General features: G+C 42.4%; 1 protein-coding gene across 3 annotated transcripts in view; it reads left to right on the top strand.

Annotated features, from left to right (window-relative positions):
* Positions 1 to 14217, top strand: part of EBF2 (EBF transcription factor 2) — a 140174-nt gene that overhangs the window by 25169 nt on the left and 100788 nt on the right. For all 3 annotated transcript variants that reach the window (XM_068174597.1, XM_068174598.1, XM_068174596.1), the window contains one exon: positions 207 to 275. In XM_068174597.1, the coding sequence (XP_068030698.1) occupies positions 207 to 275 (69 nt within the window). The remainder of the gene's footprint in view (positions 1 to 206; positions 276 to 14217) is intronic.

The following is a 14217-nucleotide window of genomic DNA, read 5'->3' as shown; positions in this document are numbered from 1 at the left end:
GATTACAGGGAGCTAAGTGCCAAACTCCAGCTGGAACCAGCCAGGATTTAGGCACCCAATTCCCTTAATTTTCCCTTCTGGAAAGTAGAATTTTTACCCTTCCAGGCATATATTGAGCGCCGAAGGTTTTCTGACAGACTTTGGACTGGTTCTTTGCTCTCAACTGTCCCAGTGGTTCTTTAATTTTGGTTTTCTCCCCTCTCCAGTCGGTGCTGTGAGAAGAAAAGTTGTGGCAACAGAAATGAGACTCCATCTGACCCTGTGATCATTGACAGGTAGGAAATGAATTCTCATTTTCCTGCAAAAGCATCCCAAATTTGTTGTTTTTCGCTTTGAATCATCAGAGACTGTTTCCCACTGGTTGTCAGTTTATGTCTGCCATTTGGGGACCTTGACAAAATTTATGTTTATTTTTAAAATGAAATTCTGTTTTTATTGTGACCAAATATCCCATGTGTGCACCTGGAACATCCTCTCCTCACCAGGGATGGGATCCAACTGGATTACTGAGACAGATAAAGCTTTGAGCAACCTGGCAGCTTCAGTAATGTTCTTTAACAAAAGAGCAATATTTTTGTAGAAATGTGGGGAGAAAGGGAGGGGTAAAAAGGCAAAAATGCAACATTAAATCTGACAGGTTTGGGATTGTGAGCAATTTTATGTAGAACAGCTTTGTGTATTACTCAGTTTCAGTTCCAGGTTTAGGTTCTTTTGATAGTTTTTAGGTCAATAACATAAATGGGGGGAACAGCAGTTTGTTAAACCGTGAAGTGGCACTGTAAAAATTGTGTGTATTTGGGGGAGCTTAGAAAACTTCCTCGTGGAACTCGCTGACATGGAAGGGTTTGAAATCTGGAGTTCAGCAAGGCTCAGACAGGGAAAATAAGAACAGGCAGAGCTGCTTCAGAAAGAAGCACACATATAAGGGCTCCAGAAGGGGAACAGTAAATAAGGAAAAGCCAGGAAGACAATGTTTCCCCCCAGATTTTTCTGCAGTAACTGTTAAAGGGTTCCTTTTCCCTGCAGCAGATGCTACAAGAGAGCTGATGCTGGAGTGGATTGGTTTTAGAGCCAGTTTTTTTTTTTTGCCTGTGTTTGGCCTGTTCTGTCTCCTTTCTAATAAGCTTTATTTGCCATAGTATTTCTCGTGGACTTTTTTTTTGGCATTCAGAGCAGTAAAGCTGGTTTGAATAAAGATCTGCAATAATTTCCTTCTTTTTTTTTTTTAATCACAGAGTTAATCTAAATAATTTTGGAACTCTGAAGTGATGGTTTCTCCTTCTCCCTTTACTCCATGGTTTTCCCTTTTAATTCTGTGTTCACAAGCTGTGGTTGGGGCCAGAGCTTAAAGTTGCAGTGAAATGGGCTCTTTGGGGAGCAGAAGTCCTGGATGTGCCATCTTGACCTTTCCTATGAAATTTTGAGCTTATTTTTGGCTGTGTTGATGTTTGGTATGAATGTGCATTTGGGAACTTTCCAGCCTGAAGTCTGAATTTTCTGGGAAGCAGCTCGGGATGGAAGGCACTGGATTTGCCCCTGGATTGAGACCTTGACAGGGACAGTTTCTACCCCAGCTGAATTTGTAATCCTGAGCCAGCTGCTTCTTCTCATGCAAAGTGAAGATTCAGATACTTCCTGGGGAGCTTTGGGATCTGCTGATGTAAAATGAAATGGAAACTTATGAGAAAGGACAGGGCTTTTCTTTCTAACAGCTGTGTATAAAATGTGCATCACCTGTTGTGCTCAGTGAGTCCCAACCTTTTCTGTGTTGCTCTAAGACCTCTCCTAACTTAGTCTAGACCTCTCCTAATTTGTTCTGAGCCCAGAACATTTTTTCCTGCCTGCCCTGCTAACAGCAATAGGCATTCCCTTGGCATGGAAGCATCCTCCAGGCTCAGTCTGGCAGTTCCTTTTTGTGTGTTGGTTCTTCCCTTTCTATTTGTGTGTGTCTCCATTCCAGGTGAACTCAGGAGCTCAGTGAAGGGTAGATGAGGGAAATAAATCAGTGGTGCAGCCTGATAAAGCTGCTCCATTCAGTGTTAAAGGCAGTCACTAAATCAGTTTTAGGCTGCAGAGAGAAGAATTTATCCCAGCTCTGCCCTGCTGCCTGGAGGAGGCTTAGCTTGGTGAAAGAAGCAAAACTCAAAGCTAAATATTTTTCTTTTTTCTGCCACTGACTGGTGGTGCAGCATCAAGAGAGTGACTCCTCCTTCTGGCAGAGTTATTTCTGCACAGTTATTTCTGTTCCGCCTCTTCACCCAGTGAAACAGGGCTTGAGGAGTGAGGGATAATCCTGTGTGCTACATCTCCATCAACACATGTAATGCAAATAAAGTGACAGAGTTGTGCTGTGCCTGTCTGTGCACAGAAAAATCCTTGGCTTGTCTGTCATCCTCACACACCTCCACAGCACCAAAGTACAACAGCTCAGGCGTTTAACTGCACACTCCACTCCCCTAAAATGCACCCTGTGGGGTAATTTTTTATTGTCTTTCAAACAAGGGGAGTCCTGTGTGCTCTGGACTAGCTGGGCAGCAGTGCTTTCATTTATTCAGGGGGTCTTTCTATGGCTTCTTTAAAGGAAAACACCTCTGCTTAGGGACTTGGCAGCAGGTGGAATATAATTTCTGAAGTGCACCTTGCAGCAATGTGGGTCAATAAATATGGTGATATTTTCAGCTCAGTAATGCCTTCATGGTGGGTTGCTGTTAATTTACAATGAACTACAGGTTTTCTCTAGTGATTGAAATACAGGTGTTTTTCCCTGGTGTGAAATGATAGGTAAATGTAAAAATCCACCATGTACCAACCCAGCTGTAACATTGTCTCATGTCTCTGGAGAAGGGAAAAAAGGAAAGTGGAGAGAGGAGAATTGCAAAAACACCTTTGTGTTATACAGAGCTCTGCCTAAGCAGTGTGGGCAAAGTGAAACAGAATTTCCATGGAATAAAATTCCAGAATCTTTGAGATTGGAAAGGTCCCCGAGGTCATTGAGTTCAACTGTAACACCATCATCAATATAGTGATTTTCCCTTTATTTGTTTCTCTCCCCTCTTTTTTACCTGCTGTGTGCTGGAGGGAAGAACAATTCACTGGTGTTCACCAAATCCTGGGGACTTGTATCCCTGTTTAAAAAAGGAAGAAATAGTTCAGTGGGAAAAAAAATGTCAGCCCCGTTGTGGTTGCTGTTGGGCTTTTTCTTCTCCTTGAAAGAATTCCAAAAGTTCTGATGCTGAATAAAACATTTTTGCAATGACCTTTGCTCTGGGGACTGGATTTAGATCCGAAGGCCCTTGCAGTTATTTTTCCACTCCCTCTTGGAAACGAGAACGTTTCCATATGAAAGGGAACTTCTCCACTGAAATTTAGTGTGTGCCCTCTCTTGCTGGCAGAGATCTGCAGGATACATTGGAATATTTTGGTTCTTGTGATGTTCTTGAGCCAGAATTCCAGTGTAACTCTGGGCAGAATTGGATTTCAGAGTGATGCTTCTGATTTAACAGGGATGGCACAGCTCAGATCCTGCAGTGCTGCTACTACAGGTGTCCAGAATTGGGAATTCCACTGGAGCACAGGGCTGGAAGGACCTGGAATTGCATTTTTAATCCAGAAGCACTTGCACTCCAAGGTTTTGGACAACATGAGCCGTAATCAGTTCTCAAAATGTCACAGCAAGTTTTGTGTGCATAACCAGAACTAGTGAGAGCTAAGGTGGTTCTGGTGTGTTCCTGTGGTAGATCCCAGCTCTGGTGGATTCATCCTGGATTTCTGCTTGCCTTTTGAAGTTGGTATCTGTGGAATTGGTTGGTTTAAGAGGATCAAAAATGTAAATATTATATATTTTCCCCCTTCTCTCATGGCTGAAGTGGTGGTTCTTGATGTTCCTGGTAGCTCCTTGAAACCGGAGAGTGAACTTTGTGTTTCCTTTATGGAAATCACAGGGATATGAGATGCAGGGTCTGGGCAACTTTTGGATGGAAGGGTGGAAGCTCATTCCTTTGAAGATGGCACTTCCAACTGAAAACTGTATTTTGTTACACCTGTGCTATAATTACTCACTTTCTTGCCTTTCCTACCCTGCTTATGCAAATAAAAAGAACCTTGGTATTAGGATTAAGAGGTCATGGAAGTTGCAAATTAATTTAATCAATCACTTTACTGCAGATTTTCTCTCATTGTAGGTGAGTTGTGTAATTCTGGATATAAATTCATCAGATGGCAATGATCTTTTGATTTTTAAGTTTTCTTTGTGTTCCTTGAAGATTCAATCTCTTTAGAGGAGGTTATTTTGTGTACTTGTTCCTCTTAATGCTTTACTGAGTTTACTGAAGCTGTGGTTTAATTGAAGGCTCTGTGGTACAGGGGAGAATTGGTGTGATTTTTTAGTTGGAAACTTTTCTTTTTTGAGTTTTTACCTTTCCCCCTCCTCCTTTTCTAATAGAGAGAACCAGTCAAAAGAAATTTATACGTAATTCAAATGAAACCTCTTTAACAGTCAAAAGAAAATTTTATGTCATTCAAATGAATATTTTAATTCAATTAAAAATGCAGTGTCACTAGGGTTGGACAGAATTTTTTGTTCCTACAAGGGAAACTCCTCAGAACAGCATAAAGACCTGGGAGCACAAACCCTGTGCTGCTTGTACCTGCTGCCTTCATGGTCCTCTGCTCCCTTTGGGCTGATGGAACGAGGTCTTTTAGCTCAGGTTCTTTCAGAATCGGAGACATTGGGTCCAATTCCTTCTACTTTGAACTAAACTACTTTTCCTAAATTGTTCCTAATTGTCCTGGGAAGAGTCTGGTGTGTGTTGCACATTTTATTAATTTATTTATTGTGTTTGTTGCTGGGGAGGGAATGGAGGGGGATTGGAGCGGATTGTTGGGATGGAGACCAGTGTCCAGTGTCTCCAGCTGGGTCAGCGTCCAGTGGCATCAGCTAAGCACTGGGCACACTGGTTTGGTGGGTGGTGAAGGGCAGCATGGATCAGCTGCCACGTGCTGCAAGAGAAAAACTGAGGCTTTTGTAGTTGTTATTCAACAAAAAGCCAAGGCCTGAGCAGAGCTGGCAGCTTGTCAGCCTCTCTGGGAAGGAGCAGAAGAGGCTGGATTACATCTCTGTGCCATGGGGGTCCATCCCCAAGTGGAATTGAGGTGCAGGGATGGAGGTTTCCATCCCTGCTGGTGCCCTGCCCTCCCTGCTGCAGCGACAGAGGGCTGAGCTCTCCCGCAGGCACTAAAACTCGCTTTGGGGTTAATAGGGATGGGCTTTACATCTTCTCTGGGGGTGTGTGTGTCCCTCCCACCACACTTGCCTCTCCTTAAAAACTGCAAAAGATCACATAGATGAATTTTCATTTTGAAGGCTCTAACTTCAATAAAGTGCAGATTTCTGTTTTGTTGGGGTTTTTTTTGTTTTTTTTTTTTTTTCTTTCCTCTTTTTATTCCTGTTCACTTAATCTCAGCCATCTGAAAAGGACTTTATACCTTACACCTCCCTTTGGGGAGATTCCAAAACCCACTGGGTAGCACAAGGATGTTTCCTCATGCTCAGAGGAGGAACAGCAAGACTGGAGAGGCCTGGATTGAATTCCCACTGACAGTGGGTTGCCATGTCACCTTAAGTGACATAAGTCACTGCCTTAGTTTCCTCCTTAATACAAAGAATTAGCAACTACCTGGCTGTGGAGAGCGGTTTCAGACCCCTGAATAGGAATTTTTGGGGTTTATTTTTCACATTCCTGGTGCCAGGAGGATTCAGTCTGCATGGCAGAGTTTGATTGTTCCTGTTCTCCCCTGTTCTCTGTGGCCCTTGTGACTCTGCCAAGGCAAAATGAATGTCTGGGGTCTGTTGCTGCTGTGGGGTGAAACCAGGGGCTCTTCCCAGCTCCCTGAGTGCCCCAGTCCCCCCTTCCAAGCCCCCAAAACCTACAATGATCTCTCCCCTTGTCCTAGGGAGTCAAAGTCCTTTGTTCACTGCTAAACCCTGCTCTCCTGCAAAGAGCTGCTGTTGTGCCATCTGTCTCTTTATGAATTTTTTAGTAGACTGGATGTTTGTGGGGAGTCAGTAACTTAAAATTGCACTATCCCAGCCATTTGACAAGTGGTTCTCTTAGTGACTAATTTGTTTGTTTCTTTTTATTTTCCCCTGTCTTTCAGACAAAAAGAAAATTCTTTACTAGTTTGCTGTCCAAAACATGTTGAAATCTTTGATGTGTGCAAACACTTAAAGCGTGTAAACACAGTAAACTGGAGAGTAGCTTGTGTCATTTAATCTTTTTCATTTAATGTTGACAGACAACAGATTTTCCAGCAAGCTGGTGAGTCAGAAGAAGCTTAAATATATTTTTGAGTGTGCTGGAAAAATGAAGAATGGGCTGGTTGGGCCTGTGGAAGTCCTAGGTTCTGCTCCTTTCTCCCCATCACAGTCCCTGTATTTTTGAAGCCATTCACAGGGGCTGTGTTTAACTATAAACCACATATGTGATTTTCTGACTTTCTTTGATAACACAAAGACACAGTTGCTGAGAATTGATGTGTGGAAATACTCTGGTGATGTGCAAGAGCATTGCTGTCACAGTGGAGATGCTTTTTGGAGTAACTTGTAAAGTTGCTCTCCCCCAGGACAGTTGGTTGCTGCTGCCTGGGCTGGAGGTGCTGCTGCTTCTGGAATGGAGCAAGAAATGAGATGGGTTTAAATCACTGCTGGTTTCAAGCACAGATTATTGTGGAGTTAAACAGAGCTGGAACCTTATTTCCACCATTTTTTGGTGCAGATTTTCTCCTGGCCACGTGCTGTCACTGTGGGCATCTCTGCCCTCCAAACAGAGAGGTGCCTTTTGGGATGTGTTAGAGGGAACACATGTGTGGGAGTGCCCACCAATATTGATCACTTCAGTTCCATTAAAGCTTTAACTAGAATAGTTAGCTCATGTCCTGATCTGAGAGCTGCGAGGGAAACATGGCTGAGCGTAAGCAAGGGCACATTAACTTCACTGCTCAGAAACCATTTATTCAAAGAAATAAAATCTAACTATTGCTACTACTGCCTGGAAGTCTTAAGAAAATAAGTTCAATGAAGACAAGACCCAGAGGATTTTAGCAGTTGTGCATAAATCAGATAAACTTCCCTGGTGCTCTAGAGCATCTTGGACACAAGCATGGATGGATTCCAGTCCTGTTAGATTAGTTGAGATAAAAACATTGATGGTGCTCGGGCTAAGTCCTGCATGAGCAATGCAAAGGAGAATCCTTGTTTCTTTTTAAATTGAGGCTTTTCTGTAAATAAGGGAGCATTTGGTCCAGTTTGTGCTCATAAACAGTGAATGAGGAGGTTAAGGGCCTGCTGACCTCAGAAGGACAGAGAGCAGAGTAAGGAGCCATTGGAATCAATGAGCTTGGCAGTAGTGGAAAGGGGAATGGAAAACAAGTTTCCCATGGACTAAAGCACCTCTGGGAATAGAAGCTGAGGATAAATTCACTGTGCAAACAGCACAGAAGAAATTCTGGGTATGTAGAGCAGCAGTGTGTGACATGGGATCTCCACAGCTCCACTCCTTGGGTCTGTGTTTGCCTGGCTCCATCTGCACTCATCAATAAAAATGCCAATATTTCAGGGTATTTGCATCCTAATGAAAGCATCCTCTGTGTATTTATGACCTGAAATACTCTTCTCACTTTTGCACTCCTCTCAGCCTCTGTCTAGACCTGGTTTTATGGACTTGTCACTTCATCTGCCCTAAGCTTTTTAGTTACTGCCTCTTGCTTTCCTTTTGAACCTTTTGTTTTTCTCTTCATCCCTTCCCTGTGTGTTCCTTTCACCATCTGTTTCTGGTGGGATTTCCCATATTTTCTGCCCTGTAAACATCCCAGGGTTTCAGCCTCTCTGAACTGATTTCTTCACCTCAAAGTTCTCCCAATTAATGTGTTCCTGCTTTCAGATGGCATATTAAACAATTTGTCTTGCTTGGAACGTCACCCCAAATCCTTGTGAAGAAAAGATTGAGGCTGAAAGTACATAATGTGCATCTGAAGCTTAAATCAGTTGGAGATGTGATTTTAAAGCTATGTTTTGCCCAAGATGATGTAGGAGACAGGTCGTAGGACACACTCTACATGAAGGAGTGGAACTCGAGTCTTGTATTCCAGGATGGATCATGTAAGCATGTCCTGGAACAACATTTCCCCTCTGCAGCTGTGATTCACATTCCCATCTTTCTCACTGGTTTGGATCTTTAATACGCTGCTGTCATCCGAGCCATCCTTCTTTTTCGTCCTTATTATTTTTCCTTTTTCTCCCCACCTCCTCTGCTACTTTTCCTCACAAATAAATGCTAATGTCTCCACGGGCATCCCACTTACAGCTCCACATTTGGTGGCTTTTCCTCCAAGTGGAGTCCATTGAGCTTGTAAATTGTATTGGATCAGTGAGCCCATAATGAGGCTTCTAAGTCCAAACAGTGCAAGTCTGCTGGGATTTTATTGTTCATAAAGCTCCTTCCCTGGGGAGTGATAGAGCCATTAGGTGTGTGCTGTGTTTAATATTTGGTCATGACAGGAAGCAATAATTTTCTATCTTTTACTGTGGCTCCCGAGTTGTTTTTAAGCAGTCAGCTTATTTAGTCTCAGTGGCTGTGAACCCATTAGGCAAACAGCTCTTCCCTCCATGAGTTTGTGTCTTCCTACAAAGGCTTGTTTCAAGAAAATAAAATCAAGTGGCAACTGGTTGCCCTGTGGTTGCTTTTAATCCTTTGCCCTTCTCAGTGGCTGTCACTGACAGGAGTTGACATAAGGCTGGTTTCACCAGAAAATGGCATTTTTCATACTGAATGAGATTTTTTTTTTTCTTTTTAATTTATTCCAGGAGAGAACAACCACCAAAGCTCCCATGTGCATCGTGTGTTATGGGTTTGGGGATTTAGCTTGTGCAAATCCATTATTTATTTCAGTGGAATCAGCAGGAAGGTTGTATTTAAGTATTCCAGAAGTGTTTTTATTTCTGTATAAACAGAAAAAATAAAAAAGAAAACAATAGTTTTGGGTGTAGCCTGTAGGAAGCTTCTCCTCTGACTGTCCTTCCCTTGCATTCCCAATGCTTCCCTCAAAGAACCAGGCAACTTTCACCATGGAATGTGGGAGGAATTCTGCACATTCTGTGTTCTGCTTGTACCACCAGGCTGCTTTTCAGCCTGATTATTGCAGGTGTTCCCTTGCTCTCTGCTTAGGTCTCCTCCTTTGCTCCAGGGGAAAAGTTTTCCACTTCATTTCCCCTCTGGGTCCTTGGATCTCTGCAGCTCAGTGGGAGAGGTTTGTATCAGAAAGGGAAAAAGTAATTGGCTGGCTCTGTATCCCAGAGCTGTTGTGAGGGCACAGGAGCATGAGGTGGGTTTGCAATAACCAGGAACACACAGGTTCTTCTTCCAAACCAAACTTGAGAGGAAGATCCTGGAGTGTTCGGGAAGAGGGAGGGCAATTCCAGAGGTGCTTAAAGCAGTTGAAAACAGCACACAACAAATACATGAAACCAGCTCATAGCATAAAGAAATTAATGCTGAGTGCTGATGTCTTACAAATCATATTTAATTAATTTTTAAGAGGTGTGCTTAGGTTTTCCTATTATAAAAAGTTAATTTAAATGGATCCTGGTTCAGCAAAGCAATTAACACTTTGTATTATCTAGCATCAACATCAAGAAGGGTGTATGTAAATAGTTTAAATGAAGTAAGTCCTGAAAAGAAATGTGAAACTGAAAAGATTGATATTTGGGGTCCCGCTTTCTTTCACAGTCACAACATTTCTGTAAGAAAATTCAGATCTTGAAGTTGCCCTTTTTGAAAAGATGAAACTTGAGGTTCTCGTGATAGCATGACTCTAAACCACAAACTGGAGTTTTGGGTGGCTGATAAAGCTGAGTTCTGCCTCCTTCTACACCCATTTACCTTTAGTTTTTACTGTGGAAATGATCTTGGAATTTATGGCTGCTAGAAAGTTCCTTGGGTCTTCGAATTTGCACGTGCTAGATTGTAATCTGGATTAGGAGTGCTTAAATATAAATTTTAATTTGGATTAGGAGTGCTTGAATTTGGTTTTCCAAATCTCTTTGGGAATGTGGGTGCTGGAAGAAAAGTAAGCACAACTTTTCCAGCTGATTCCCTGCCAGTTTAATCCTTCCCCTTGATGCTGATGAAGTATCTGCTCAGTCAAAATTCGTCTGCTAAAGAGGGGAGAAAAAGCTGTACAGTGCTGTGTCAGTGTCACTTGGTCACACTGAACCTCAAAAAAACCCCCATCCTCTGGGATGTTTTGGATGTTTTGGTATTTTTTCCCTCCTTTCCTCTTTATCTGAAACATTTCCCAGCATTCCTTCAGGGACATCTGGTTCTCTCTTTTCCCAGCTTTCCTTTGGCGCCTTCAAAAAGTGTCACTGTCAGTTCTTCCTCTTCAGCCAAACAGCACAGGCAGGACACTGGTTCTGCCCAGTAATTTGCCTAAAATATAGTTGCCCTTCAGAAGCAGAGATTGAAACCACTTCTGGGATGGGAGTGTGTACCCCTTTGGTTTTATTTTTTCAGGGAAATATATATATTTTATATACATACAATACAATATATTTAAAATAATGACCTTATATATTATGTGTTATTATACTATATTAAATTATTAGATATTTTATTTTTTGCAGACAAATATAACACCTTTGTTTTTACATGAAGTTCAGACTTTTTCTGCACTCATAAACTGATGGTTCTTTAGAATAATAAAATATCATAATAGAGTTCAGGGTTGTACTGGATATTTCAAAGAGGATTTAATTTAGAGTTATTAAAACTTTTGTCCTAATTCTAGCATTCTGTAACCCCTGAATGAGTTTTTATGAGGAATATTCCTGTACTTCAGATCTTTGGTGTGTGAAAGATTTCCCTTTAACATTGCTGCAGCTGCAGGAGGGTATGAGGTTTGATCTGTCTGCAAGCTTCAATAAGAGTGTTAACAATAATAATAATAATGTTCATTATAATGACTCTTCCCTGTATCTTCTATGTACTTTACTTTTCTCTCTAAGAAACCTAGAGCTGTTTCAGAGCTGTTTTGGGGGCAGTGCAAGCATTGGCAGAGCAGCACAGAGTGTTTTGTAACATGCCAGTTCCACATCCCAGTATAAGAGCCTGCAGCCCAGCCGAGCTCATTCCAGGCACCAAACCTCCAGGACTGTACGAAAACTCCCAGGGTTTTGCTCAAGTCATGAACTGAGCCTCTCTGCCATCATCGTCTCTGCCCCCAGACACAATATTTCAGGTCCTTCGTGCCCCTGAGCCGTGAAGTTAAACAAAGACATGACTGGATTTGAGTTTCAGCCCCTTCCTCTCCGAGATACGGGGCTGAACTTGGAAAATTCCCTGAGCCAGTTTCTCCCTGCAGCTGCTTCCAGCCCACACTGAAGCACTGGGCAGGAGTCTGCAGCAGGGAGGGAGATTGCAGCTCCCCGAGGGCTCCAGGAGGGAGGGATGGCTGTGGAAAATGGATTGGTGCCTCCACCCCAGGGGACTGGCACTGGGAAGTGGTGCCCACTCCCTTCTCCTGTCACCCGTGGTATGTCAAGTCCCCTGGATGCAAAGGGCAGGCAGCTCTCAGTGACATAAATCTTCAGTTTTCAGTCTTAAGGATTCATCGCCCTTTGTCCTCAAAGGTCTGTGTGAGATATTTCATCCCTGCCATGATCCCTGTCCCTTTGACACAGGGTGATGGCAGCACATCCTCTACGTGTGTGCAGACCCACCTTGGAGCAGCACGTTGTCCCTTTCTTGCATTTCTTAGACACTTTCTTGTCTCTTTCTTGCATTTCCTAGTGTAAAAATGTCCCTTTCGGAAGGTTTGGCACTGTTGCAGATGTTTTTTTATTGAGATTTTTGTGTTTGGGTGGGGAAAAAGGCTCTGCACTCCCATGCCCTGTGTCTCTTTTTGTCACTGTCACTGGCTGTCACCTTGTGCAAGTTGGTTTTTCCTCTGGAGGAATAGTCAGGAGATGAAGGGTTTTATTCCCACCTCTGCCTGAGCCCCATCAGTGCCTGGTGCCAGAGGAATATTGGAAGTCATGTCCTATGGTCTGTATAAACTCTGCTTTGTGCTGTCTCCTGCAAAAAAAAGGTCTGATGTAACAGCTTATTTAATGGAGAATTAGTCTGGAGACAACTGCAGAGCACTGTGCTGTGGGAATGTTTTGTAATACAGCATTTAAAAGGAGAGTGTAGTTAGTTTGTGGCAAAAAAGTCAAGATTCAGCTTTCATGCTCTGGGTACTCTGCACTTCATTGACTACATTAAAAGCCTCACATTTGGCTCTTGCTTATATTAATTTAAATATCTCTTTTAGGGTCCTCATATTTTAGGGCTATCCAGGACAACTGTCGTGTTTTTCTTGTGTTTCAGCTATTCTTTCTCTATCCTTTCTCTCTGGGAAGCTCTGGAATGCAGGGGGTTTGTACAGTGCCTAAAGAATTGGGATCCTGCTCTAGACTGAGTCTGTAGCTGCTTCTTAAAAAATGCAATCATTTCAACTTGCCCCTAATCATGATTACTGCTATACATGGAAATATGTTTGTTTATTAAATGGACTAAAAAAAAAATGTTTATTTTCTCCCCACACCACAGCTGTTTGAACCATTGTGTGTAAAGTAATTCATAAAACTGAATAACTATTTACATATTTTTGGTAGTTTCTTAAAAATTGTATTCTAGAATTCTTCATAATTTTTTTTTGTATAACTGGCAAAACATTTCTGTAGGCTTTGTCACTTGTTGAAACTCTTTGAAAATAAGAAGTTTTTCTTTATAAAACCTGGTTCTATACTCAGCATGCTCATGTAGCATTCTAATTGTTTCACCAAGGTAAAGTAATCTCAGGTTAAAAAGTGGGGATAAAATCCTTAACTATTCTACTCTTAGGCCCCAAATAATCCTTGCTAACGATGGGGTCTCTTGTTTCCAGACTGCTGGTTCTAACTGGTGTCATTTGATCTGATCTGTTTGCTGGGCACTGAGTGGCAACTGGAACATGAGATGGATTTTGAAGGGTCCGTGTGAAAAAAATTTACTGCCATGGTGGTGTCACTGCTCCTGGCTGTGGAGGGAATCCCTGTTGTGGGCAGACACAAAAACTGGCTTTTAGTCCATTTTTGTTTGGCCCAGGTCTCATATCCCCTAATATTTGCTGTCAATGGCAGTAGCATCATTGCAGAGGGACCAGGTGGGACACCTGAGTGTTCTCCTGCACTCAGGGATTCTGTGGGGTCAGTGATTCCATATCACCCCGGTAATCCACATGGAAAACTTCCCCTTATCTTGTTATATAAAAAATCCTTCTCCCCTATCCCACTGAAAATTCCCCCTGTTCCCAGTCCCGTCTCTGTCTCCTAAGCCGTGTTTTCTCCTGGAGTTCACCATTGTTTTGCCAGCCCACCCCTCACAAAGCAGAGGTCACACCGACACGACCTCTTTGCTGGTACAAGGAGGCTGCTAAATAATTCACGTGGCCAACTTGATTTCGGGGTCCACATTTGTTTTTTCCACTCTCCTAATCAAGATGCTCATTTAATTCTATTCCAGCACCTGTTCAGCAATTAACACCCTACAATTTGCATCTTACCCTGACATTTGCTATCTTTCCAATTAGTTTTTATATCAGTATAATTAGGTAGGGTTATTGCAGTGCATCAAGCAGGGTCGAGGATATTCCCAAGCCTTTAAGCTCTTTCCCAGATTTGTTTAGGGAAGCCACTAAGGGTAAACGGTTGATTAGGATCACTGTTTTTCTTCTTCATTCAGATCAGGCGAAAACTGTTTCCCCATGTGGCCCATGAAAGATCAGGGAAATATGTCAGTCTGTAAGAACTAATATTATGTAGTTCGTGACTTTTTGGGTGAATTTACAGGGGATTAGGAGTAAGGGTCAGGCTGTGCAGTCCCTTGCAGCAGTATTTACCAGGAGCCTTCATTATGCTCTTGCTTTATGTTAAGCTGAGCAACTTGCAACAATGATTTTAATTTTTAAAATCAATTTTTTTTTGAGTTCACATGTGGTGGGTGAAAAATCCAAATTAGAGGGTGACCTGACCATATTGAACACTTGGCTTAATTGGTAAAGACTCTGGGAGTGAAATGACTGCTCCTAACACCTTTTAATTTAAATTTCACAGAAGGAAGGTCTTGCTGTTCAGCTGTGATT

Source organism: Anomalospiza imberbis, chromosome 28, assembly GCF_031753505.1.
Source record: "Anomalospiza imberbis isolate Cuckoo-Finch-1a 21T00152 chromosome 28, ASM3175350v1, whole genome shotgun sequence".
Classification (NCBI taxonomy): domain Eukaryota; kingdom Metazoa; phylum Chordata; class Aves; order Passeriformes; family Viduidae; genus Anomalospiza; species Anomalospiza imberbis.
This window is presented reverse-complemented; position numbering and strand designations above follow the sequence as displayed.